Source organism: Salmo trutta, chromosome 15 (assembly GCF_901001165.1).
Source record: "Salmo trutta chromosome 15, fSalTru1.1, whole genome shotgun sequence".
NCBI lineage: Eukaryota > Metazoa > Chordata > Actinopteri > Salmoniformes > Salmonidae > Salmo > Salmo trutta.
In genome coordinates this window covers 42,203,294-42,231,216 of record NC_042971.1, presented here as the reverse complement: position 1 = coordinate 42,231,216, position 27,923 = coordinate 42,203,294, and the positions used below count along the sequence as shown (strand labels likewise).

Below are 27,923 nucleotides of genomic sequence, written 5' to 3'. Positions count from 1 at the left end.
GTTTTCAACTCTCTAGAGACAGCAGGAGCGGTAGAGATACTCTCAATGATCGGCTATGAAAAGCCAACTGACATTTACTCTTTGAGGTGCTGACTTGTTGCACCCTCGACAACTGTGATTATTATTATTTGACCATGCTGGTCACTTATGAACATTTGAACATCTTGGCCATGTTCTGTTATAATCTCCACCCGGCACAGCCAGAAGAGGACTGGCCACACCTCATAGCCTGGTTCCTCTAGGTTTCCTCCTAGGTTTTGGCCTTTCTATGGAGTTTTTCCTAGCCACCGTGCTTCTACACCTGCATTGCTTGCCGTTTGGGGTTTTAGGCTGGGTTTCTGTACAGCACTTTGAGATATCAGCTGATGTAAGAAGGGCTATATAAATACATAGGCACCTAAAGGACTCTCAGACCATGAGAAATAAGACTCTGGTCTGATGAAACCAAGATTGAACTCTTTGGCCTGAATGCCAAGTGTTACGTCTGAAGGAAACCTGGTACCATGCCTAAGGTGAAGCATGGAGGTGGCAGCATCATACTGTGGGGATGATTTTCAGCGGCAAGGACTGGGATACTAGTCAGGATCAAAGGAAACATCAACGTAGCAAAGCACAGAGAGAGATCCTTGATGAAAACCTGCTCCAAAGTGCTCAGGACCTCAGATTGGAGCAAAGGATCCCCTTCCAACTGGACAACGACCCTAAGCACACAGCCAAGACAACAAGAGTGGCTTTGGGACAAGTCTCTGAATGTCCTTGAGTGGCCCAGCCAGAGCACGGACTTGAACCCGATCGAACATCTCTGGAGAGACCTGAAAATAGCTGTGCAGCGGCACTCCCCTTCCAACCTGACAGGATCTGCAGAGAAGAATGGGAGAAACTCCCCAAATACAGGTGTGCCAAGCTTGTAGCATCATACCCTAACATCATACTCATATTAAAACGGCTCCAATCCAAAATTAAATCTAGAAGAATCGGCTTCCTATTTCGCAACAAAGCATCCTTCACTCATGCTGCCAAACATACCCTCGTAAAACTGACCATCCTACCGATCCTCGACGATGTCATCTATAAAATAGCCTCCAACACTCTACTCAACAAACTGGATGCAGTCTATCACAGTGCCATCCGTTTTGTCACCAAAGCCCCATACACTACCCACCACTGCGACCTATATGCGCTCGTTGGCTGGCCCTCACTTCATACTCGTCGCCAAACCCACTGGCTACAGGTGATCTACAAGTCTCTGCTAGGTAAAGCCCCGCCTTATCTCAGCTCGCTGGTCACCATAGCAGCACCCACTCGTAGCACGCGCTCCAGCAGGTATATCTCACTGGACACCCCCAAAGCCAATTCCTCCTTTGGTCACCTTTCCTTCCAGTTCTCTGCTGCCAATGACTGGAATGAACTGCAAAAATCTCTGAAGCTGGAGATTCCCATCTCCCTCACTAGCTTTAAGCACCAGCTGTCAGAGCAGCTCACAGATCACTGCACCTGTACATAGATGGGCTGTATACAGATGGGCTGTATACAGATGGGCTATCTACCTACCTCATCTCCATACTGTATTTATTTATTCTGCTCCTTTTGCACCCCAGTACCTCTACTTGCACATTCCATCTTTTGCACATCTACCATTCCAGTGTTTAATTGCCATACTGTAATTACTTTGCCACCATGGCCTATTTATTGCCTTAATTCCCTTATTTGCAATCACTGTATATAGACTTTTTGTTTTCTTTTTTCCTTCTGTATTATTGACTGTATGTTTTGTTCATTCCATGTGTAACTCTGTGTCTAACTGCTATGCTTTATCTTGGCTAGGCCGCAGTTGCAAATGAGAACTTGTTCTCAACTAGCCTACCTGGTTAAATAAAGGTGAAATAAAATGAAAATAAATACCCAAGAAGACTCGAGGCTGTAACCGCTGCCAAAGGTGCTTCAACAAAGTACTGAGTAAAGGGTCTGAATACTTAGGTAAATGTGATACTTCAGTTTTTATTTTTAATACATTTGCTAAAACCTGTTTTTGGTTTGTTATTATGGGTTATTGTGTGTAGATTGATGAGGGAAAAAAATATTTGGGAAATTGAAAGAAATATGGAACAGACTCTGCCTAGAGCTGGCATCCGACCAAACTGAGTAACTGGGCAAGAAAGACCTTGGTCAGGGAGGCGACTAAAAACCCAATGACAGAACTACAAAGTTCCTTGGCTGAGATGGGAGAACCTGCTAGAAGGACAACAGTCTCTACAGCATTTCACCAATCTAGGATTTTTTGGGAGAGTGACCAGACGGAAGCCACTCCTGAGAAAAATGCATTCGACAGACAAATTTTACTCTTTGGCCTGAATGTAAAGCGCCATGTCTGGAGAAACCCAGGCACAGCTCATCACCCATCTAACATCATCCCTACTGTGAAGCACAGCGGTGGCAGCGTCATGCTATGGGGATGCTTTTCAGCTGCAGGGACTGGGAAACTGGTAAGGATAGAATTAATAATGAGTGGAGCCAAATACAGGAAAATCCTTGATGAGAACCTGCTTCAGAGTGAAAATTACAGACTGGGGTGAAGATTTATGTTCCAACAGGATAACGATCCCAAGCATACAGCCAAAGCAACACTGGAATGGCTTCAGAACAGAAATGTGAAAGTCCTTGAGAGGCCCAGCCAAAGCCTAGACTTGAATCACATTGAAAATCTGTGGAAAGCCTTGAAGATTGCTGTTCACCATCACTCCCTATCTAAATTAAGACCTTGAGAAAATCTGCAGGGAAGAAAATCCCTAAATCCAGATGTGCAAAGCTGAAAACATACTCAAGACAACTCAAAGCTGTAATCGGTGCCTGAGTATTGACTCAGGGGTGTGAATACTTATGTAAATTAAATACTTAATTTTCAATAAATTTGCAAACATTTCTAAAAACATGTTTTCACTTTGTCATTATGGGGTATTGTGTGTAGATGTGCGAGATAAAAACATCTATTTAATCCATTCTGTGTTCAGGCTGTAACATGTGGAATAAGTCAAGGTGTATGAATACTTTCTGAAGGCACTAAGACATCATCCTATCTAATTATTGAAACTGGTTCATGGAGAGATTGTTTCTGAAAATAAAATTGCCCCAATTCTGCAGTCTTTTAAAAAGGGCCTTTATATGAAGCCCAAGTGTAATGAAAGTAATGAAACTTTCATAACTAGCTATATTTACAAATATTTTTTTCAGGTGGACACCTCAGACTATACTATTAAATAGATTACATATGAGGACACTATGTTGTTGAAAATTGTAACCTTAATGAGGAAAAAAGCTTCTTAAATTAACATCATTAATACATTATTATTTTACCAAATTAAATGGAATAAACAAAATAAATGAAACCAATTGAAATGAATTCTATAAAATGCAAAGCCAAAATCAAAAAAATACAAACAAAAGATCAGCTTTTACTTGAAAACCTCCAATGTTAGGCATGGAATTGATTAACTGCATAAAGCAAATATCCCTTTGTTTTGGTTTTGTTTACAGTAGAAACAGTCGTTCTCCCTGTGGTGCCACTTTCATCTGTGAGCACATTTATAATATTGCCATCCAGGACAACGGAGGGAGGCCACATTACACAGCTGATGGAGCCCATTCACCAGGGTGATAAGCAGGCAGACAGCATGGCCTTCCGTCAAGGCAAGCACATCAGCAGTAAGACCCTGGAGGGAGTCCACTGCTTTCAGGAAGAAGGAAAAAAAGATCAGGGCAATGACTTTATCAGAATGTAATTCACAACGTTAAGATGTCTATAATTATGACTTCCATTTAGGATAAATGTAATGATTTCCCAATGCAAGATGTCACTCCTTATACTGCAAGTATTCACAGCACAGATGTGATGCAGTATGCTTGTTCCTCAATGCATGGGGTGAATATGGATGACCACATGCTTATGAAAGAGATGGCCCAGGCTAACACCCTTTTATTGGTCAGATGATGCCAATCAGCAGCCAATGGTCTGGACTAATACGGGTGGTGTGGGTATGTGAAAACCCTTTCGTGAATCCTTTAGGAAGCTCCAGCTTGCCTCATTGATATTCTAGAATGCTGTGAGTCAGCTGCTTTACTCTGCCACTCTCTCGGAGCCATCTGTGTTACTTCAAAACCCAGCCCTCTCTGTTCCAAACGACCATCCTTTACATACTCCTAGGTTAACAGGTGCATATGGGGTTGGATGTGACATCCAACATCATATACACCTGTTTACATAGAAGTAAAATAACCTAGGTTATGGATGTATATTTGATGATGCAATTAGTAAATGCACATATTCACACGAATAATGGAAAACAATATATTGCTGAAAACGTGTTGAAGAGATTGATATGGGTTAAGAATGTGAGTGTCAGGGGTAAATAATATACAGTACTCATTAAGATTATAACATTTTCTTTACTTCCTGCAATAGGAAATAGATTTCAAAGCAGCTTGGTGTGGTGGCTGTACTATCATATCTAAAAGCAGAGTGCACAGCTGCTGCTCCTGTTATTCCTTCAAGAAAGCTCATGTCACATAAGATTAACAGTGATTAAACAGTGATTCTGATTAGACACTGTGCTAGGGTGTGTTCACTGGCTGCTTTTGTGCAGGAGCAGCAGAAGGGGGATCATAAATAATTGACCGTATCATATTTTAAAAATAGTGAGAGCTGGTCCAATACATTAGCAAATATGTAGAATCAAAGCTAATAAATATCCTACTCAGATAATGATATGGTAACAGGAAAGTACTGTAACTGAATATTAGGATAACCGGTTAAACTGAACTGGAGAAATGTGCACAATACAGTAAGTACATGGTTGTACGGACAGAGCAGTTTTACAGAACACAAAGCAGTTGTAATGTTAAGAGTAAATGTGTATGACTCAAGGCATGAGACAGGTAGGCACAGGGACAATCCCACTTCACCTATGAAATGTGTCCATTCATTTACATAACAGCTTAGACTTGACACTCCCATGTTAAAACATAACTGAAAGTTATCTGTAGATGCCCCCACCAAGATGTTGACATCATCCATAACAGTTATGCCTGAAGGATTTCAGTGTTCCGTCACCAAAGAAGACTGATCTGTAAGGTCATACAGAGAAAAATAAGATATTTGTCCTTGGAAAGAGCAATAATTCTGTCAAACAGGGGAATGCTTTCGGGAGTATTGGACAAGGGCCTGGAGAGACAGTCTGAAATAACAGCAACTCTAGCCTACAAAAGAGGAAAGATAAGGAATTAGACTGTGTGGGCTGTCACCACCTATCCATCTCCATTTTATTTTACTACTGCAACCAACATAAGTCCAGTGTAGGATCACACAAACAAGAATATCCACTGCAAAGGAGATCAGACATGTGAGAACTAAACGGACTCTGACAGCAACATCTTCTGGCCTAAAATATTTCAATTCATGGCCCTACTCACATAGTCCCTTCTGGTTGTTTACTAGTGAAACGTAGAAGCCGTGTGGCTTTCTATTAAATAAAATAGGCTCACTGTACATATACTGACCAAAAATACTAACACACACAACATGCAAACATTAAGATTTTACAGTTCATAAGGAAATCAGTCAATTGAAATAAAGGCCTTAGCCCCTAATCTATGGATTTCACATGACTGGTAATACAGTGCATCCGTTGGTCAAAAATACCTTAAAAAAAAGGTAGGGGCGTGGATCAGAAAATCTGTCAGTATCTGGTGTGACCAACATTTGCCTCATGCAGCACGACACATCTACTTCGCATAGAGTTGACCAGGCTGTTGATTGTGGCCTGTGGAATGTTGGCCCACTCCTCTTCAGTGGCTGTGCAAAGTTGCTGGATATTGGCGGGAACTGGAACACACTGTCGTACACAATCGATCCAGAGCATCCCAAACATGCTCAATGGGTGACATGTCTGATGGTGTATACAGGCCATGGACATTTCAAGCATCTAGGAAATGTGTACAGATCCTTGCGACATGACACAGCACAGCTGAAACCGAGATTCATCTGTGAAGAGCACACTTGTCCAGTGACCATTGAAGGTAAGCATTTGCCCACTGAAGTCAGTTACGATGCCGGCCATGCAGTCAAATCAAGACCCTGGGGAGGAAGACGAGCATGCAGATGAGCTTCCCGAGACAGTTTGTGCAGAAATTCTTTGGTTGTGCAAACCCACAGCTTCATCAGCTGTCTGGTCTCAGACGATCCCGCAGGTGAAGAAGCTGAATGTGGAAGTCCTGGGCTAGCGGTCGCTTTATTTTTATTATTTTACCTTTAACTAGGCAAGTCCGTTAAGAACAAATTCTTATTTTCAATGACAGCCTAGGAACAGTGCCTTGTTCAGGGGCAGAGCGACAGATTTTTACCTTGTCAGCTCAGGGATTCGATCTGGCAACCGTTCGGTTACTAGTCCAATGCTCTAACCACTAGGCTACCTGCCGCCCCGGTAGGTAGCCTAGTGGTAGATAAATGATCATTACATTCTCTGGCAATGGCACTGGTGGACATTCCTGCAGTCAGTATGCCAGGCTGTATCACAACTGGCAGTGATTGGGAGTCCCATAGGGCGGCGCACAATTGGCCCAGTGTCGTCCGGATTTGGCCGGTGTCGGCCGTCATTGTAAATAAGAATTTGTTTTTAACTGACTCGCCTAGTTAAAAAAAAGAATAAATGTAACTTTTATTTAACTACACACTCCCTCAAACCTTGAGATATCTATGGCATAATTAAAAGTGGCCTTTTATTGTCCCCAGCACAAGGTGCACCATGTAATGAGCATGTTGTTTAATCCACTTCTTGATGTGTCACACCTCTAACAGGGATTTACACAAATTTATGCACAACATTTAAGAAATACATTTTTTTTGTGTGTATGGAACATTTTAGGGGGGGGGTTTATTTCAGCTCATGAAACATTGGACCAACACTTTACGTGTTGCGTTTATATATTTGTTCAGTGTACATTCCCTCAAATCCTAAAGTATTTCCTTTGGTATTATTAAATTGTTACTAATCAGGCTATTTTAATACAGGAATACAAATTATTTTTCTGCATTTTGGACTTGAGAAAAACATGACTGATTTGAAAACATGGAATGGAAGGCCTGCTGAGGGAAAGCTGCTGTCCCCTCTAGCCTCTGCACTGCAGAGACTACTGTTGGGACAGGTTGATTTGGTATAATACAATACATTAGGTGCGCTAGAGGCCACATCCATGCTAAAACCCCTCAAACCAATCAGCCACCCTGTCAGAAAGCATGAACTCTGTAGTCCCATGGTGCCTCCACTTGTCTGGGATAGCAAATCTGCCATAACACAGGGTGTCTGTAGGGACAACAGGGAGGGGACACATGTCACCGCGGTACAGCCGAGTGAAAGAGAGGGGGATCTGTTTGGATAGGCTTCCTTAGCTGACAGGCGTTTCTACTAGACGCTCATTAAAAATAAAATGTGAGTGTTCCACACTCAGAGGGCAACCGATGTGCTCTACAAAAAGTGACCTCGATTCAAACTTTTAAGACCGTCTTGTTTAAGAGGAAGACAGGGTGCCTTGCTTGTTTTTGATATTTATGCCACACAGCTCTTACAAAGAAACATGATTAAAATTTGCAGTTTCACATGTGAAATCACATTGTCATATGTGAAATAGCTGTTTCCACATGCTGAGCTTAATTTTCACGTGAAACCATGTGCCAATTTTAGACTTCACATGTTGATAAAATTAAGAAACCCGCACACTGCCCTTGCTAGTATCACTGCTCTTTATTAAGCTTACCAATCGGCCTCAAGGCATTCATAAGAGCTCTGTGCGCAGGTTTCTTATTTTTTCTCATCTTATTCAATTGTTACCATGCACCTGCAACAAACATAGCTCAGATGTGCGAGTGCCTTTTGAATAAGGGTTCACATGTTAACACCACCTTTACACATGAGAAGAATAACATGTTTGTTTTCACACCTTACATGTGAATTGCAGTTGCATATGTGAAGTTTGCAGTTTCAAATCTTAAAACACTTTCTCATGTGTAAATCTCACATTCATATCAGGTATGAAGGTAAGACCCAGATGCAGACAACATCAAATTAACAATGGTTTAATAATCCAACAGGGGCAGGCAATAGACGGGTAAAGGCCGGCAGGGGTCAGTAAACCAGAGGTGGGGCAGTGATACCTGACGGCAGGCAGGCTCAGGGTAGGCAGAGGTCAATAATCCAGAGGAGGGGCAAAGGTACAGGTCGGCTGGCAGGCTCAGACAGAGTGGTCAGGCAGGCGGACTCAGAGTCAGCACAGGCAAGGGTCAAAACCAGGAGGGCGAGAAAAAGAGAGAGACTGGGAAAAGCAGGAGCTGATGACAAAAACACTGGTTGACTTGACAAACAAGACGAACTGGCAACAGACGAACAGAAAACACAGGTATAAATACACAGGGGATAATGAGGAAGATGGGCGACACCTGGAAGGGGGTGGAGACAATCAAAGACAAGTAAAACAGATCAGGATATGACAGTAACCCCCCGCCCGTGGCACCGCCTGGCATCCTACCTGGGCGCATACCTGGTTGACCGGGGTGCCTGCGGTGGAAGTCAGCGATGAGGGCTGGGTCCAGGATGTCTCTAGCGGGGACCCAGCACCTCTCCTCCGGGCCATAACCCTCCCAGTCAACCAGGTACTGGAAACCCCTGCCCCGTGGTCGAACACTCAGGAAGCGTCTCACAGTGTATGCCAGATGGCCATCGAAGACACGGGGTGGGGTGGGCCTGGAAACAGAAGACAAAGGGCTGTGAGACACGGGCTAAATCCTAGACACATGGAAAGTAGGGTGAATACGGAGGATACGGGGTAACAAAAGACGAACAGCAGTGGGGCTAATGACTCTAGAGATGGAGAACGGGCCGATGAAACGGGGGTAAAGTTTCCGGGACTCCACCCAGAGTGGCAGGTCCCGGGTGGAGAGCCATACACTCTGCCCAAGCCAATAGCGTGGAGCAGGGGTCCGGTGGTAATCTGCTTGTCGCCTATACCTGGAAGTGGTCTTCAGAGTGGCCAGGGCTCTCTTCCAGGTACTGCGACAGCGGCAGATAAACTTCTGGGCAGAGGGATTACTGACTTCCTTCTCTTGTTCGTGGAAGAGCGGAGGGTGATATCCCAAGGAACACTCGAAGGGCGAGAGACCCGTGGCAGAACAAGGAAGGGTGTTGCGGACGTACTCAACCCATACCAGTTGCTGACTCCAGGTGGTACGGTTGGCAGAGACTAGGCAGCGAAGAGTCGTCTCTAAGTCCTGGTTAACACGCTCCGACTGGCCATTGGACTGGGGGTGGAATCCGGAGGACAGGCTGGCTAACGACCCAATGAGTGTGCAGAACGCCTTCCAGAACCGGGACGAGAACTGCGGACCCCAGTCGGAGACCATATCCACCGGGAGTCCGTGGATCCGGAAGACGTGCTGCACCATAAGCTGTGGCGTCTCCTTGGCCAGGGTAGTTTGGGGAGAGGAATGAAGTGGGCAGCTTTGGAAAACCGGTCGACCACAGTCAGGATGGCAGTGTTGCCCTCAGACGGGGGGGAGACCCGTGATGAAATCCAGGGATATATGGGACCAGGGACGGTGAGGGACAGGCAGTGGTTGGAGAAGACCAGCCGGAGCTTGCCGAGGAGTTTTGTTCTGTACGCAGACTGTGCAGGTGGCGACAAACACGGCAACATTCAGAACCATAGTAGGCCACCAAAAGCGTTGTCGCACAAAGGCCAGGGTCTGACGAGAACCCGGGTGACAGGCAAGCCTGGAGGAAGCATCAGGCACAAACAGCCGGTTATTTTGCCCCCCCCCCCCAGGTTCGGCTGGGACTGCGGCTTCTCCCGGACCTGTTTCCCAATACCCCCAGCTGAGTGCCGTCGCAGGCACAAGGTGGGAAGGACTTCAGACAATGGCCGTGGCAGAACTGACTCCAGCCCATGATAGCACCCGTAGACCAGTTGAGAGGATTGTGTCGCTGGAGCCAGGAGAATCCCAAAACCACAGGAATCTGGGGGAACTTGATGAGCAGGAATTGAACGGTCTCGCTATGATTCCCTGACACACGTAGGATGATGGAGTAGTGTTATGAGCGCCCATCCAGCGCGCTAACATCCATGGGAATGGATAGGGGCTGTTCAGCTCAGAAGCCAGTGTGGCATCCATAAAGCTCTCATCAGCCCCAGAGTCAATGAGGACCCGGAGATATTAGGACTTGTTTCCCTACAGCAGAACGACATGAAAAGGGGTGTGAGTAAGGGAAGCAGAAAAGTTCTCCATATGGACCACCGGAGTCCTCGCTCTTACCGGTGAGCCTGGTCTTTTACTGGGTAAGAGGACACAAAAAGTCCCACAATCCAGACAGCTCCTTGTGTTGAACCTGTGTTGCCGTTCCGCTAGCGACAGCCCAGCTCTGTCTAGTTGCATAGGCTCGGGAAACAGTGCCTTGGCCATCTTCGGTGACTCTCGAGGAAGGTCGGGAAACCTTGGGTGGTCTCGGCAATTGCACCGTCGGGGACTTCCGGGATGATTCGGGGGCAAGGTGGAATCCTTGGACGTGCAAGCGAAATCAAATTCTCTCTCCATCCGTCATTCCCACAGTCACCCATCGATGAGGATGGTCAAAGCGAGGAGGAAGTCAAGATTCGTGGGTAACTCCCGAGTAGCAAGCTCGTCCTTAACCTCCTCCGAGATGCCTTGCAGGAACATGTTCGAACAGTGCTTCCTGGTTCCACGTACTCTCTGCTGCCAACGTGCGGAAATCCACCGCATAGTCTGCCACCCTCCGGGCGTCCTGCCGGAGCTGGATTAGCTTGCGGGCAGCTTCTCTCCCAGAGAACCACTCACGTACATGGCCGGCTGTTGTTCCCAAACGGCGGTAGCCCAGGTGAGAGCCCTCCCAGACATCGTGATGAGGTAGGCTATTTTGGAGTGATCCGAGGGGAAAGACCAGGGCTGGAGCACGAAAATGAGGGCACATTGAGCTAAAAACACCCGACAGGTGCTCAGCTCTCCATTAAAGCGTTCCGGGGGAGGTCAATGTGGCTCCCGGGAAGGTGGAGTGGCACTGCTAACCGACGAGTTACTGAAGGGCGGTGGGTTTACCACCGTGGCAGGCTACCCCCCAGAATTGCTCCAGGAGCATGTCCAACACCCGGTCATGGCACTCAGCCAACATTTGGACCCCCTCTAAGACCTCGAAGCAATTCCTTGTGCCTACCAATGGAGGCTCCTTGGGAGGAGATGGCGTTACCTGGCCCGGGTCTGCTGGGTCAGTCACGGTCAGTTCGTACTATCAGGTATAAAGGTAAGACCCAGATGCAGACAATGTCGAATTAACAATGGTTTAATAAACCTACAGGAGCAGGCAAAAGACAGGTAAAGGTAGGCAGGGGTCAGTAAACCAGAGGTGGGGCAACAGTACCTGGCGGTAGGCAGGCTCCGAGTAGGCAGAGGTCAATAATCCAGAGGTGGGGCAAAGGCACAGGTCAGCAGGCAAAGGACAGGCAAGGGTCAAAACCAGGGGGCGAGAAAAAGAGACTGGGAAAAGCAGGAGCTGATAACAAAAATGCTGGTTGACTTGACAAACAAGACGAACTGGCAACAGACGAACAAAGAACACCGGTATAAATACCCAAGGGATAATGGGGAAGATGGGCGACAACTGGAGGGGGGGGTGGAGACAATCACAAAGACAAGTGAAACAGATCAGGGTGTGACAGTTCACATGTAGAATTGCAAGTTCACGTGATGTTAAAATAGTGTTATTCTCCTCACGTGAAAAGGCGGTGTTAACATCCCACATTAAAACACTATAGTATAAATATAGAATTCACTGTAGTGTTTTTACTGACTTTACTGTAATAATCATAATTTTATTTGTCACATGCGCCGAATACAACAGGTGTAGACCTTACCGTGAAATGCTCACTTACAAGCCCTTAACCAACAATGCAGTCAAAGAAATAGAAAATATTTACTAAATAAACTTAAGTAAAAAAAGAAAGAAAGAATAATAAATCAGAAAGTAACAAGAAAATTACATAACAACGAGGCCATATACTGAGGGTACCGGTACCGAGTCAATGTGCGTGGGTACCTGTTAGTCGAGGTAATTTGTACATGTGGGTAGGGGTAAAGTGCCTATGCATAGATAATAAGCAGTGAGTAGCAGCAGTGTAAAAACAACGGGGGGGGGGGGGGGCATTTGACTAATTGTTCAGTAGTCTTTTGGCTTTGGGGTAGAAAATGTTAAGGAGCCTTTTGGACCAAGACTTGGCGCTTAGGTACCGCTTGCCGTGCGGTAGCAGAGAGAACAGTCTATGACTTGGGTGACTGGAGTTTGACAATTTTTTGGGCCTTCCTCTGACACCGCATAGTGTGTGTGTGTGTGTGTGTGTGTGTGAGATACATGTCCTGGATGTCAGGAAGCTTGGCACCAGTGATGTACTGGGCCGTACTCAGTACCCTCTGTAGCGCCTTACGGTCAAATGCAGAGCAGTTGCCATACCAGTCGGTGATGCAACGATGGACGCTCTCTGAAGTGTTTTGCGGACTAAAGTGGATACTGTAGTATACTGTAGAATTTACAGTTAACTACGGTATAAACAACTGTAGTAAAATAACTGTAGTATATACACACTATAGTAATTCATGTTTTTGTGGACTGTAGTATTTACTATAGTGTTTTTGTTTTATTCTATATTTTTGACGTAGATTTGCAGGCTTTCTCCTTGAAGAAACCTAAATGGAGAAATACTAAAAGAGCACATTTTCCATAACCTGTTGGTAGGTAGGACTGGGGTCTGAACAGATAGATCTGCTCTTTTATATAAACCGTAGGGAAACCAATATATGGTCTATACTTGCTTGTAGGTTTCTCACTTACGGGTGGCACAAATTAGGATATGGGCAGGGTACATGCAAATTGAATACTGTAGTATTTACTATAGTTAAAGTGTAGAATTTTTGTGGACTGTACTTTTTTGCAGATACTACTGTAGTCTTTACTATAGTATTCTATATAATTCTATAGTAAGTGCTACACATGATCAAGGAATACTACACAGTGTGTAGAATAGTATTCTACAGAATTAGTACTGTACTATTCTATAGTAAACTGTAGTATTTTTTCATGTGAGATGTTGCAATAGTAATGTTTCCCCATATGGAATTGCAAATTCTGTAACGCTATTCTTTAAAAAAAAAAGTAAGACTACCTGAGTATAATAATTCAAGTGCGATAAAAGTGATGATTTCTTATTTCCTAGCCTTCCAGTCAGTGTTACTGCTGCAGGCGCACACCTCTCTTCTTCATACATTGTTCATTGACCGTTGGAAGAAGCCCAGTGAAAAGAACAGAGAAGCTGGATCTCTGTGTGTCCTTATTTAACATGTTAAAATAGCACTGTCAGAGTTAATCAGATAAATTAACATTAACAAAAAAAAAAATTGTTGCATTGTGTGAAAGCATTCCAAATACACTGAAAATACAAAATCTATACTGCTATAAAACAACAATGCTGTGTCAAAACAAGTTTACTTTGAGGTTAAAGAAAGTGTTCATCAATTTAAAAACAGATTTGTTTTACTGTTACTTTGGACAAAATCAATACTTCAATAGTCTTCTAATGCTTTTGTATAAAAAAATTTTTAAATTACAACTCAATTTGAACAAATTATGAATTTGCGATTAGTCATTATTAATCACAGCAAATCCTGCTATTAACTCTATTTTTTTATCGTTTGACAGCCCTAGTTGACCTTAAAATGTGAAAAAGCGAGTCGGTCATGGTCGCGCACGGTCACGTAATGAGGTAGCGACATCAACATTTGCGTTGGCCCTCTTGGTTGAATGGTCAAGACATTGGCTTCTGCTGTGGTAACCCCGGCTTCTAATCCTGCCAGTTACAAAAACACATGTGAAACCATGTGTCGGAGTCATGTGAAAAATAAGAATTTGTTCTTAACTGACTTGCCTAGTTAAATAAAAAATATGTAAACTGAGAAGTATGTCATGCCTGAGACAGTCACTAAGGCTGACCTCTGAGCAGTTATGCAGCACCTGGTAACCAATTTGTAGCCTTAGGAAGAGGTAGCTTCTACCCCTGTGGCCTCGTGTGTATGCAGAAATAAGCACATTAAGTGTATGTGTGGGGTCAATTTCACATTTTCAATTCATCAAGATTGAGGTTGTAATTAAATTGAGATTAAGTGTACTTAGGATAACTTCTAACATTTTAATTTGATAACAAGATTACATTACATGAAGTTGTTACTTTGCAAGGTGTTGGATGGCTTGATAGCCAGCAAGAAAAGGTTGATGTGCTCCTGTGGCCTTCTTGCTTGTGTTTTTCCTGCATGGAATGCAGGGCTTCCCCATTTTTAGAACATTCATGCCATTAGGTCAGAGCATTATGACAACCATCAGAAAACATTACCTTTGCTCTATGTGGCGTACATCCTCTGTTTGCTGGAAGCACTCTTTCTGATCATGAGGGCTGTTCTTAAACCTACAGCTGTCAATACAGTGCAGTGTCACACCTCTCTCCACTTGTGCCACCCTGAAACAGTAGTTTCAAAGCCTAAGAAAGACCTGGTTGCTGCAACGCTCAGAGTCCTGGGCAGCACCTACACTGTAAAATAAAGAAATATATATCGATTTTTTTTTACAATACTTAACTGTTAATTTTTACGTTTTTTCAATATTTATGAATAATGGTAGAATACTGTGAAATTACAGGGATAAACTTATTTAACTCTCGTCGTGTAGAATAATATGAAATGTCAGTAAATGCGAAATACATTAAAGTTCCTATATTTTTACAGACATACATTCCCTTTTCACAACAATAATCTGTAGAAATACAGTAATAAATAAATAACTACATTTACCATTGTTTATGGATATTTACTTTAGGTTTTACATTCTAAATGCAGAATTATAGTAAAAAAATGATGTTTATAAAACTATGCAAGAGAATGTAAAAAGAATGCTGTCATCTGAATGAACTGATATTGATCACTACATTAAACATTAACTGTAAAATTATGAGTATTTACAATACCTCAATGAAAGTGAATGCATATCATTTAACAGATACTGACTGTTCACAAAAAAGAGCTGTGAATATCTACAGTAGTCTCAGTTCCATCCTGCTTCTGCCTTGATCCAGCTAGCTGGTTTGCATTCCTACTGACATTTACAAAGAGGTAGATTGTCCTCATAACTGCTTTGAATAGCTAGCTAGGATTTGTGGGACACTTGAGGGGCGCATCTACCTAGTGGTTTTGAGACTAGGTAGGCTAACTTGCTAACTAGCGGTTTACTAGGTAGACTAACAAGCAAACTAATGACAATATACTTACATGAGTTGGTTTACATTCATATAGCCAAGACTTTTGCTAAACTCAACTGCTTTAGTTAGCTAGGTTGTGTGTGGGCATAGGAGACTGGAAAATCATAATCAAAGTTTTGATTTAGCCTATGGCAGCCTGGTTCTGACCAGTTTCAACACCACCTTTCCCATTTGCCCTTCTGTGGCCCCTTTAACCAGTAGCTAGCTAGATTGTCAACTGCTTACTAGCTACTTAGCCAGTAGGCATACGGTTGTATTGCATTTATGCTTCAGTACGAATCTACCCAGCTAGCTAACTATTTACGTTAAGTATTTAAGGTTTATTGCTATCAAAGTGACCATAGAGTTTCCTACTTTTACCAGTGTGAGATTGTGCTTACATGTTTTTATGTAATGTAGGTAGACTGCATTTTTACCTTGACTCCCAGGTAGAAGACCATGCGATAGTAATTTTTTTACATTAATATCATGCAATTTTTCCCTCATCTGAGTATGATTCATTATGATCATTCACTATGATCCAACATTCTCTTCCATATCAAACACTTCCTCCTCTATTTCAAAGTCACCATCCTCTACATCACTCTTCGGAACTATTAAAAAGGTTAGTGTAATTAAAGACTAGTCAATATTCCACATCGCATTTTTCCATTTGACAATGAATCAGAAACACGTTGGAAGCGTCATTCAAACACCCGCTCACACAACTGGCGCCAATTGAACACAGCAGCTTGGCACATGCATTGCTAGGAGAGCGGATATCTAGCATCCCAAGGCAAGCACTAACACCAAACGTTTGCTTAATTGTTTAACAATGTTTAAATAGTTGACAATTGCTAGATGTGCAGCTCATTAACTTTGTGTTGTATTTGCTAGCTAATATTGTGGAGTTTGTAGTTGGCTGCTCACACGTTAGCAAGATAGCTAGCTAATACTACCTGAGGCGCTAGCTACCAACCAGACCTTGGCTAGCTGGCAGCAAGTCACCTAAAATAAAACTTTTTTGTAACATATGTTGATCGTTAAAGTTTTAATTATGAATATTGATGCATTGACATTCAGCTATTTTGCTAGATTGCTAGCTGCATTTCATAACCTAGCTAGCACGCGCTAATCTTGCCAGCTAGGTAGTTTTCTGTAAGCCAATTCCACCTGATAACATATGTTTCTCTTTCTCCTTTAACAGTTACTTGAATTGGAATTGAGGAAATTCCCTGCAATCCTCAAACTGAAGTAATATTCATAGCTAGTTTAGCAAACTGAGTAGCTTAGCATGGAAGTATAAAGAAATAATCCCCGTTGTCCCCTTTTGAAGTCCATTGTCATTGTAATCAAGCAAATCAGAAATATACACATCAGTAGATAATTGGAATCTAGATTAAAATCTACAAGCTACTTTTTCTTTGTTAAGTTAAATATAGAGAAATTGGGAACATGTCAGGTCTTCCAAAATTGGCACGTCGTTCCTGTGGCCTTACAGTTAAAACATTACGAGCTTGTGGTTCATCAGTCATTACACCGACAAAGCAAGTGGCCAATATGTATGCTGCATGGTTAGCTGCAAATGTCAGTTTGCAAAACATAATCCTTTTAAAAGTCATATGCGTCGTCATCATCATAGTCTGCTGTATCACAATGTGACAAGATGCAAGGGCCGTTTACATGTGAAACTCGTCATTGTCAGAAACAATGCCTTGAGCTGAAGGATCTTCTAAGGTCACATGTTTCAAAAAGAGAAAAGGTCAAATGCCCATTCGGAGACTGTGGCAAAGCCTTTACATTAAGATCCTATTTTACCTTCCACATTTCAAGGCAGCATAGGTATGCTGCAGCTGCGCATGTGTCCAATTATTCGGTTCATTCAGTGAGTTCTCATGATGATGCTGAAAGTCTGTTCGGTGTAGATCTTATTGATGTGTGACATCAGGCAGTGCTGGATTCTCTTAATACATTGGGTGTGGAAGAGCTGGAAGACATGAAGTATGTCCAGGAGGCAGATCTTCTCCATGTCCCGAGGCCAGTAGAAGCAAGGAAGCAGATAGCCCAAGTGAACGCTACATGTAAGTATCAGTTTGTTACTTAAACTCATGATAACGGTCATTAAAGCATGGTATTGTCACCATGTAAAATGTGTTAAGCATGGTGAGAAAATTAGAACATGGAACACGGCCTGATTCCCAACCTCTTATTTTTATCCAAGGTGAAAAGGATAGTACTGAAAGGAATGATCCAACACCCAGAAGTGTGTCTGGTGGCCCCCAAACACCCCGCAGCAAGGATTGTTCCTTTGCTATACATAAGTATATAAGAAAATGCTTAACAGGTTATACATTTACTGTTTAAAAAAGTGCATATACACCCAAAACTTAAATGGGCTCTATGTATGACGATATGATTGACAAGAAAGTATTTAAGGTGGGGGTCAAGTCAAGTAATATGTCTAATTCAAATCATAACTTTTGGAAAGCTTTGAGCTATACTACCAATGATTTCAATCTACGCAGACATTAGAACGGTTTAGGCTCAGTTTCTCAGACTCTGATTAAGCCTAGTGTAGCCCTCCTATTCATGGTGTGTCAAATGTAGTTTTATTGCTTTTATAAAAAGTTGTCATAATCATAATTTAAAAAGCAGATAATTGATAACAAGATGTATATGTTACAATGGGAGTTAAGTTTGGATTAGAAACTCAGTGATGAGAATGTGTGTGGTGTCAGGGAGTAAAATGTGGAGTTAAGAGAACCCCAAATGTGTTTCTTGTGCACCTTCACAGTGTAGATACACTGAAAGCACAGTGTCAACCGCATGCTCCAGGCCCAGTAGACGGACAGCAGTGGACAATAACTGGCACTTCAGTTTTGTAATTCCTTGGAATCGAATGCCATCTGAGGTTACAAGAAAGCTGGAGAACAAGGAGGGTCCAACTGGAAGGGAGAGACGAAGTCAATCACCTGATTGTAGATGAAATCCTTACAGTTTGTCCAATGCCAGGAAAGAAGCATTTTGAGTGAAGTAGCCAGGAAGATGGTGCTGACGTATGCTAAGGCATTCCAAGATGTTATTGAAGGTGAAATTGTTGGTAGTGGACACAACTCCCTCACTAAGCAGCTGCAGAGCCAAGTTGACAACTTGAAGCGAGGGAACACCCCCTCCTCCCTTTCCCAAAGAAGACAGTCAAGTGAGTCTGAGGAGCCACCATCCAAGAGGATATGCCTGGATTCTTACAGCTGTATCAACTGGCGACCAGGACGTCTACCAGCCAATGAAACACACACACAAGAAGAACTAAAGGAGATGTACAAAAACAGAAGCAAAGACAAGTATTGAAAAGAAAAATGGCAGCAACCTTCTACTTCCAGAGGAAAGACATCATTTGTGGTATGAGACCTCTGACATTGCCAAAGAATGGCCATATCTACACTAGACCCCTAGCATTAAGAATCATTTTAGAGAACTTACTGGTGTTGAACTCAATGAAGAGCATGAGAAAGCCATGGCGAGCAAATGTGGGAGAATTGTGTCCTACTTCAAATCTCTCCCTCGTGAGTGGAGGAGCAAGATTGCCAAGACACTGTCAGGTATAGAAACAGTCAAAGAGAAGCCACCCTACCTGGGTCTGTTTTGCTGCAACTTAACTTATTCAATAAAGAAGAGAACAAGGTGTTCCTCAACGTTGATGAAACTTGCCTTCAATCGGAAATTGACTGTGCAAAGCTGCCAAGCACACCATGCATTGTTGTTTGTGGCAAGACATTTTCTGTGTTTTCACTTCACATACCCAAGTTAAAATCAGCAGTTTTCCTAAAGTGTATTATTTTGGAACCACACGTTTTACTTTAGTACACTGCATAGTATTAAAAGTAATTATATAAACCTAATTATTTTATATTTTAGTATACTTATAATACAGGATTGGAAATAGGATTTTAATACACTTAAAATATATTCCTAATTTAAACTAATAGCTTATTAAGTATACCGAAATGGTATTTGTAATCTTGTATTAAAAGTTGTGACCGGTCCTGCATAACAATAAAGCAGGACAAGTGGAAAAGGAACGAGACAAAAAGAACCAAGGGCAATTTAAAGTGTTTTAAATTAAATAAACAAGTCAACTTCTCTGACCATTAAGGGAAATAAAATAAACAGTAAACCAATATGCACTCTAAGGAACAAAAAGGAGAGTTAACAGAAGCTATGCTTATGAATAGGAGGAGAGGAGTCCGACTCCTGTCAGGGTGTTGTGAGGTCCGAAGCGTCAAACATCATTAGGCACGTGGTGTTATAACTTTGACAACAAGCTTAGTGCATTGAATTGGTAGCTCTTTGAAAACTAAACTGGGCATCAGAGCTTGTTTTTTTTTTGTTTTTTTAACTCTTCCCATCACTACTTATTACTATATAGTGTTTTAATGTACAACTTAAGTGGTTCCAAAATAATACAAGTATACAGCTTTTTTTGCTTGGGTAACAATGTGTCAGACCTGTGTGGGTGCGTGTGAGGTAGATAGAATGAGAGTTTGAGGGAGAGGGATGGAGCAGGAACAAAAAAGAGGGAGTTGAAGTGGGTGAGGTTGCAGGAGATAATGAGAGAGATGGGTAAAGTGAGGAAGAGTTTGAATGGAAGATAAAGTGGTAAGACATTTCACCCCTTGTCTGTTATTACCATAGGGAGTTCTCTGACTGCTGGAAACTTAATGGTTTCTGTGGAACAGATCGTCCTGAATGGCATTCTTGCCTTCAACGATGCCCTGGTAATGATGTTTGTGGCATATTATCGCTTTAACATAAATTACCCCTCTGATCTGGCAGCAACATTGGAGTTCCTGCAGAGGTATGAATTCATCCCTTATTACCCACTACAATTTCATTTGAAGTGACTGACTGTATAGTTCTCCCAGGATTTCTTTGTAGCATTTGGGAAAGTGGCGTGTAACATTATATTGTGCACCTATTGCAATAGACATTACTTTCTTTGCAGACGTTATAACTAACTCTAGTCTGGTGTTGTCATCTAGGATGCCTTACTGTTAACTACAACTTTCAATTTCAAAACAAAACCACACAAGTCTCTTGCTGGCCAACAGAAATTTAGCATTTCAGGATACACTTTCTATGCACCCAATATACTTTCTGGTGATAAAAACAATGTGAAACATTATTGTTCCACTGTTACCTTAAATGTATCAGACATTTTCTAATATTACATTGCAAACATCCTACATGTGGCCCCTTTAAATTAGACACAAATGTACCTGCAAAAATCCATGTTAGTCAACAAATCTAATTATTGTATCTGAAGGGGTAGAGGACCACTCCTAGTGATTTAAAAATGGCAGACACACTAGTATAGAATGGCATTTGTTACTTCATCCAAACGCAGGTGCCTATTCAAGATCAACCCAGATAAGGGGTCCAAAGTGGAGAAGAACTCAAAGCGGCATGCAATCAATCCAAAAGTTATTTCTCTGATCTATGGAGGGAGTAGCCTTGCACGCATACATACAGGCACTTAAATCCACCGACTGCAGCACACAGTCAAGAAACAGGAAGAAGATTAAAAAAACACTTGACAAATGTTAGAACTGAATGTTTTTACATTAGCACGTTGTAAGTTGCTTTTAAGTGAATGTTTGACACAGTATATGTAAAGTTTGATTTAAAAAAAAAAGCTTTAATTGAATTTCCTATGTTTGACACTATCAAGTGTATAGTTCTAGAAATGTTTGTACACTGAGATTACCTGATAGCCCTCTTAACACCCTTCCCTTTCTACCCCTTTACCATGCCACTGCACACACACAGGTTAAGGTTTGAACGCGTATTGAATAACTTAATATACGTAATAAATATATAAGGAAATCCCTGTGTAATGTCCAATTGTTTTTTTGCTGGAGAATTCTTTGTTTTCACAACCAGTAATAGTTACATTGAGAGTAAGGTTTTTGTAATCAATTAAGGAGTTGTCTGTTTTTTAGTTGACCAATACTCCATTTTCACAACTGATGCCAGTTAGATCAAGAGTAGGTTTTTGTAATATGACAATTGTGTTTTTGTGTAACTTTGGCATCAATTAAGGAATTCTTTCAGTTTTTTAGCTGACCAATTCTATTTTTCACAACTGATACCAGTTATATTGAGAGTAGGTTTAAGTAATATGACAATTCTGTGTTCTAGCTATAATTTTGGCATCAACTCAGGGTTTAAGCTGTCTAATTCTCTATTTTCACAACTGATAAGTTAAATTGAGAGCAGTTTTTTTGTAATTTTATGATTATAATCTGTGTTCTAACTATTTTGTCATCAATTAAGGAGTTCTTTATGCTTTTTAGCTGGCCAATTCTTTATTTTCACAACCAATGCCAGCTAAAAAAGGATTACAGGTAAAAATAGGAGTTAATGTCGTAAAATTGCAGTAATATACTTTATTTAATGGAAAGTAATCACCGTATTTATATAGATTATGTACATTTTTAGTCTGTAGTTTTACAGTCTATTTCTGGCACCAGTGCTGCCAGACTTACCGTATATTAATAGGATTTTTGATTATTATTATTATTATTATTTATTTTTAAATAACATTGTAGGCTCTCATGTCCCTATCAATACCAACCAGGTCAAAGAGTCTGACTGTGGTCTGTAATGACTCATAAATAGCCCTCACCACAGACAGCCCTGTGGTCTGTAATGACTCATAAATAGCCCTAACCACAGACAGCCCTGTGGTCTGTAATGACTCAAATAGCCCTCACCACAGATAGCCCTGTGTTGCAAGGTAGTGGAACATCAAAGGCTCTGCCAGACCACTCAGGCAACCCGGAGAGGGCACAGAGGGGTGACATCAGAGCTCAACACAGGTGGCAAGACGCCAGAGCTGAGAAGTGGCATGAAAAACAAAACACTATTAACATGTTTTTTGTTACAGAAGCACAAGGAAACATCTGCTATAGGTAGATCTTTGTGGGAGTCTTATGCAACCATGAACCACTTATTCTGAACGCATACTAGCCTATTCATCAACTCAGTGTGAATAGTCACATTATTCATGCAGCACATTAATTGTTTCAAAATGGAAAACATTCATAAGAGGCATTGTGTTGGCATACAGTATATTATCTGTGTAATAATTTAGTCACCTTAAATATGTGTGTGTAAATGTGTTGTCAAAATATTGTTGTGTGTAGCCTACACATGACAATGGAGACTTAGGAGCTTTTACCATCCATACACTCTTTTTTCTCTAAGAGGTGCTATCTAGAACCTAAAAGGGTTCTTCGGCTGTCCCCATAGGAGAACCCTTTGAAGAATTGAAGAACCCTTTTGAGTTCCATGTAGAACCCTTTACACAAAGGGTTCTACATGGAATCTAAGAGTTCTACCTGGAACCAAAAAGGGTTGTCCTATGGGGACAGCCAAATAACCTTTTTTTCTAAGAATGTAGCCTGCTGAAAATAAACTGCCATTATGAGGGAACATGCACACCTGGAGAACAGGTGTAGCCTATGACAGGAAGCAAAACTTGATCTTACCTTACAGTCCTCTGTGTGGGATCGGACAGAATAATCCTCTGATAAATACTTGAGAAAGAAGAAGTCAAACTCCTCATATTTTTCCTGAGCGTGTTGGTCCAGCCTCATGTATGCCTGGATACAGATGCTGCAGACATCCTCATCATCCCCACCGCTGCTAAACAAATCCAAAACCATGTTCTGAAGACTGCAATTTAAACTGTCTGGGCTTGACATCCCCAACAGTAAGTCGGAAATGGAGTAAGAATCACAAAAAGAGAGGCTAAAATTCCTAAAATAATCAAGTAACATCTGTGACGAGAACGTTGGAGTTGAGGCCCTAAAGCCAGTTTTTTGCCGATACAATGTGGTGCAGGCTGACTCCAGGTGTGTGTGGTGGCTTTGAGCATCAGTGCAATGAGGACCTGGAGCAGCGGATTTGGTCAAATTGCTTAGAAAAATATCACATTTCCCCTCCTTTAGAGCCGGGTGGACCCCGTCAGTCGCGTTGATCCAGATTTTGCGGTTGCTCCTATCCTTGGACCTCAGTTTAACTCCAGCACACAGCCAGAGGTGATTAGAGAGAAGGACAGTGAAAAATAATAGGGATGCCAAAGACATTCGCCATTTCTGTACTCTCTCGGAATCGGCACAGGGTTTGTCGTTTTGTTTGGGTGCACAACATATTTTTAACACGGCGTCATCTTCCCTTCGAAACATCCAAGCACCCCTGATCATATTTTAGGGGGTAGACAAAAGCGATCTCAGATGGCTTTTTCACCTTTGCAATATATCCCCCAAACAATGTCACCTACCTCGTTTGCAACATGGTGATGGGAAGCATTTTTTCCAAGTTGTTGTGTCAAGAAATCAATCCAGCTCCAAACCCCGGCGTCTAATCCATTGCAAATAGATAACGTCCGGCATAATATTCCCTATACACCCAAAATTGTAACATGTTGTGAAATCCTACCGACACCCCCAGCACCGGTGCAGCATCACACAAGAAACGCATAGCACGTACAAAAACGAAATCTTTACTCTATATCTGCCATTCTCAAACATGACAAGTCTTATTTTTTCTTCCGTTTTTAGTGCAAAAAGCGACATTTGCCTCTCATCTCCTCCTTCCTCTTGAAAGTCTAGTTTAGTCTGTCGCCATCTTCTGTTTAGCACAGAAAACCTTCAGATTATTTAATTGAAGGGGGTGGAGCGCCTGCGCTATTGGTCGCCCCTGTGGTTCCACATCTCCTCTCACATTCCCATTAAAGGTCCAATGCAGCCGTTTTTATCTCAATATAAAATATTTTCTGGGTAACAATTATTAAGTGCCTTACTGTGATTGTTTTTAAAATATATATATATATTTTTAAATTGCTTCTTAGCAAAGAGCAATTTCTCAAATAAGTATTTTGCTATGAGTGTTCTGAGTGGGGAGGGGAAAACTGAAAACTAGCTATTATTGGCAGAGGTTTGGAACTCTTTCTTATTGATCTATTAACTAATTTACCACCTGGTAATGTCACCAGGCAGGCCAAAACTCTATCCCACCAAAACAGGCTGGAATTATAGGCTGTCTTTTCAAACAGCTCTTACAGTAAAAGTGGATTAGCATCATTTTCACAGAATTATTCCAACCTCATGGTGTGGAAATATATATAAAACATAAGAAAATCACGTTTTTGACTGCACTGGGCCTTTAACGCAAGCCCATTCATTCCCCAATTTTCATTCAATCCTTTCATTGGGCATCCTTACCGATGAGGAATTTAAGGAGAGAGATTAAATACCACATTATTCATCTGGTTTGCAAGGTTTGCAAGAAAATATGAAATGTTATGTTACAAAATAATATTCCATGGTAAACAGATTTAGATTATGTTTCGAATGTGGTAATACTACAGGTTTTGAGTGTGGTAATACTACACACCAAGAAAATGTGAGGTCACAGGATTTTTTAAATGTTTGTTCATTTTACACTATTTGATGATGTTTTCCAACATATTTAAAGAAGCAGTGGTATGGATTGTCATCAAGTACTACTGTAGGCCTACTACTACTGCCTGACTATGCAAATTATTACTACTACAGTTTATGACCATAATCATCAAAATGACAATACTAATTATCATCATTAGCATCATCATCAATAATCACAATAATCCTAATCTCTACATATGGTTCTGCAATCTGCACATAAGAACAATAGTGGGGTCCAAAATGATTGACACCCTTGATAAAGATGAGCAAAACGGTCTCTATAAAATAAATAATTCAACTACTGAGCTAGATGGTATGCTCCAAAAAATTGGGAAATTATATTATTTTATAGTAATACAATTACTATGAGAAAGATATTTTGTTTAACGAGTAATGTTTTTTTTTCTCGAAAGGGTAGGGGTCAAAATGATTGATACCCCTGTTTTCAATACCTTTCAATACATTACCTTGCGAGGATAATGGCACTGAGCCTTTTCTAAAATGTTTTATGAGTTTGATAACACATTGGGTGAAATCTTAGACCATTCCTTCATACAGAATCCTTCCAGATCTTTGATAGCCTTCGTCTGCTCTTATGGACTGCCCTCTTCAATTCAAACCACAGGTTTTTAATAGGCTTCAAGTCCAGAGACTGAGATGGCCATTACAAAATGTTGATTTTGAAGCCAATTACCAATTTCTTTGTAGATTTTGATAAGTGCTTGTGGTTATTGTCTTGACGGAAGATCCACTTGTGGCCAAGTTTCAGTCTCCTGGCAGAGGCAACCAGGTTTTTGGCTAAAATATCATGTTACTGAGTAAAGTTCATGATGCCGTTGACCTTAAAAAGGGCCCCAGGACCAGTGGAAGCAAAATAGCCTCCTCACATCAAAGATCCACTACCATATTTTATAGTAGGTATGGGATTATTTTCTGCTCATGCGATCTCATTTAGACGCCAAACCCACCACTGGTGTGTGTTGACAATTAATAGCTCTATGTTCATGTCATCTGACCAAAGCTCTGGTTCCAATCCAAGTGCCAATGTGGTTTAGCAAACTCCAAGCGTTTACATTTGTTGAGTGTGACATGAAAATATAACTAATTGGCCACGCACAACAATGGTGGGTTTGGCGTCCAACCTTTTTGAGAAAAAACATATATTACTCCTAGCAAAATGGCAACGACGGAGAAGGGCGACATCTTCCGAGTTCCAACCCGACTTAGCTTTTTTCGTGATTATGTTGACTTTTTTTGTACATAAAGTCCCTGCTATTGTCACACATTCTGAATGTGAGCTTGTGAGATCAGGATGGTTCGTATGAGTCTAAAACTTAACAGGATGTTCGGGCGATATGTGCAAAATATCTAATTGCGATTTTTCAACCAAATATCGTGATTTGACTTGCAATATACTGTATACTGAACAAAAATATCCGCGCAACATGTAAAGTGTTGGTCCCATCAGCTGAAATAAAAGATCCCAGAAATGTTACATATGCACAAAAAGCTTATTTCTCTCAAATTTTGTGCACAAATTTGTTTACATCCCTGTTAGTGAGCATTTTTCCTTTGCCAAGATAATCCATCCACCTGACAGATGTGGGATATTAAGAAGCTGATTAAACAGCATGATCATTACACAGGTGCCCCTTGTGCTGGGGACAATAAAAGGCCACTCTAAATGTGCAGTTTTGTCACACAACACAATGCCACAGATTTCTCAAGTTTTGAGGGAGCATTCCACTGGCATGCTGACTGCAGGAATATCCACCAAAGCTATTGCCAAAGAATGTAATATGAATTTTTCTACCATAAGCTGCCTCCAACGTCTTTTTAGAGAACTTGGCATTACGTCCAACGGGCCTCACAACCGCAGAGCAAGTGTAACCACGCCAGCACAGGACCTCAACATCCGGCTTCTTCACCTGCAGGATTGTCTGAGGCCAGCCACCTGGAGAGCTGATCAAACTGAGGAGTATTTCTGTCTGTAATAAAGCCCTTTTGTGGAGAAAAACGAATTCTAATTGGTTGGGCCTGGCTCCCCAGTAGGTGGGCCTGGCTCCCAATGGGGTGGGCATATGCCATCCAATGGCTGCGCCCCTGCCCAGTCATGTGAAATCCAAAGATTAAGACCTAATTTATTTATTTCAATTGACTGATTCATTATATGAACTGTAACTCAGTAAAATCGTTGAAATTGTTGCGTTTATATTTTTGTTCAGTGTACACTGTGTACAAAACATTATGAACACCTGCTCTTTCCATGACCTAGACTGACCAGGTGAATCCAGGTGAAAGTTATGTTATTGATGTAATTTGTTAAATCCACTTCAATCAGTGTAGGCGAAGGGGATTGTGTATGTGTGCCATTCAAAGGGTGAATGGGCAAGACAAAAGTTTGAAGTGCCTTTGAACGGGGTATGGTAGTAGTTGCCAAGCACACCTGTTCGTGTCAAGCAGTGCAATGTTGCTGTTTTTCACTTTCAACAGTTTCCCATGTGTATTAAGAATGGTCCACCACCCAAAGGACATCCAGACAACTTGACACAACTTTGGGAAGCATTGAAATCAACATGGGCCAGCGTCCCTGTGGAACGCTTTCAACACCTTGTAGAGTCCATGCCCAGACGAATAGCAACCGGTAATAGAGCTAGCAACCTGTATTAGAGCTAGTGTTTGCGTTGCCCTAGCTAGTGGCTCCCAAGTGGCACAGCGGTCTAATGCACTGCATCCCAGTGCTAGAGGCATCAATACAGACCCTGGCTCGATTACAGGCTGTATCACAACCAGCTGTGATTGGTTAGGGCGACGCACAATTGGCCCAGCGTTGTCTGGGTTAGGGTTTGGCTGGGGTAGGCTGTCATTGTAAATAAGAATTTGTTCTTAACTGACTTGCCTAGTTAAATAAAGGTTAAATCAAATAAATACAAAAATAGTGCATTTAGCTTAAGGGCATTTACCCAGCCAGGTGGCGATTAGCTTCAGGTATATGCCAGGTTCCTTACACTAACTCGCTTTTTGCAAAAAGCA

The 27,923-nt window shown here is 41.8% G+C and overlaps 1 protein-coding gene across 3 annotated transcripts in view; it reads right to left on the bottom strand.

Annotated features, from left to right (window-relative positions):
* Positions 1 to 24,101, bottom strand: part of nalf2 (NALCN channel auxiliary factor 2) — a 46,254-nt gene extending 22,153 nt beyond the window's left edge. For all 3 annotated transcript variants that reach the window (XR_003866792.1, XR_003866793.1, XM_029691597.1), the window contains exon 1: positions 22,932 to 24,101. Coding sequence is in view for 1 of the 3 variants with exons in the window: in XM_029691597.1 (XP_029547457.1) it covers positions 22,932 to 23,648 (717 nt within the window). In the remaining 2 variants the exon portion in view is untranslated. The remainder of the gene's footprint in view (positions 1 to 22,931) is intronic.
* Between the last annotated feature and the right edge of the window lie 3,822 nt (positions 24,102 to 27,923).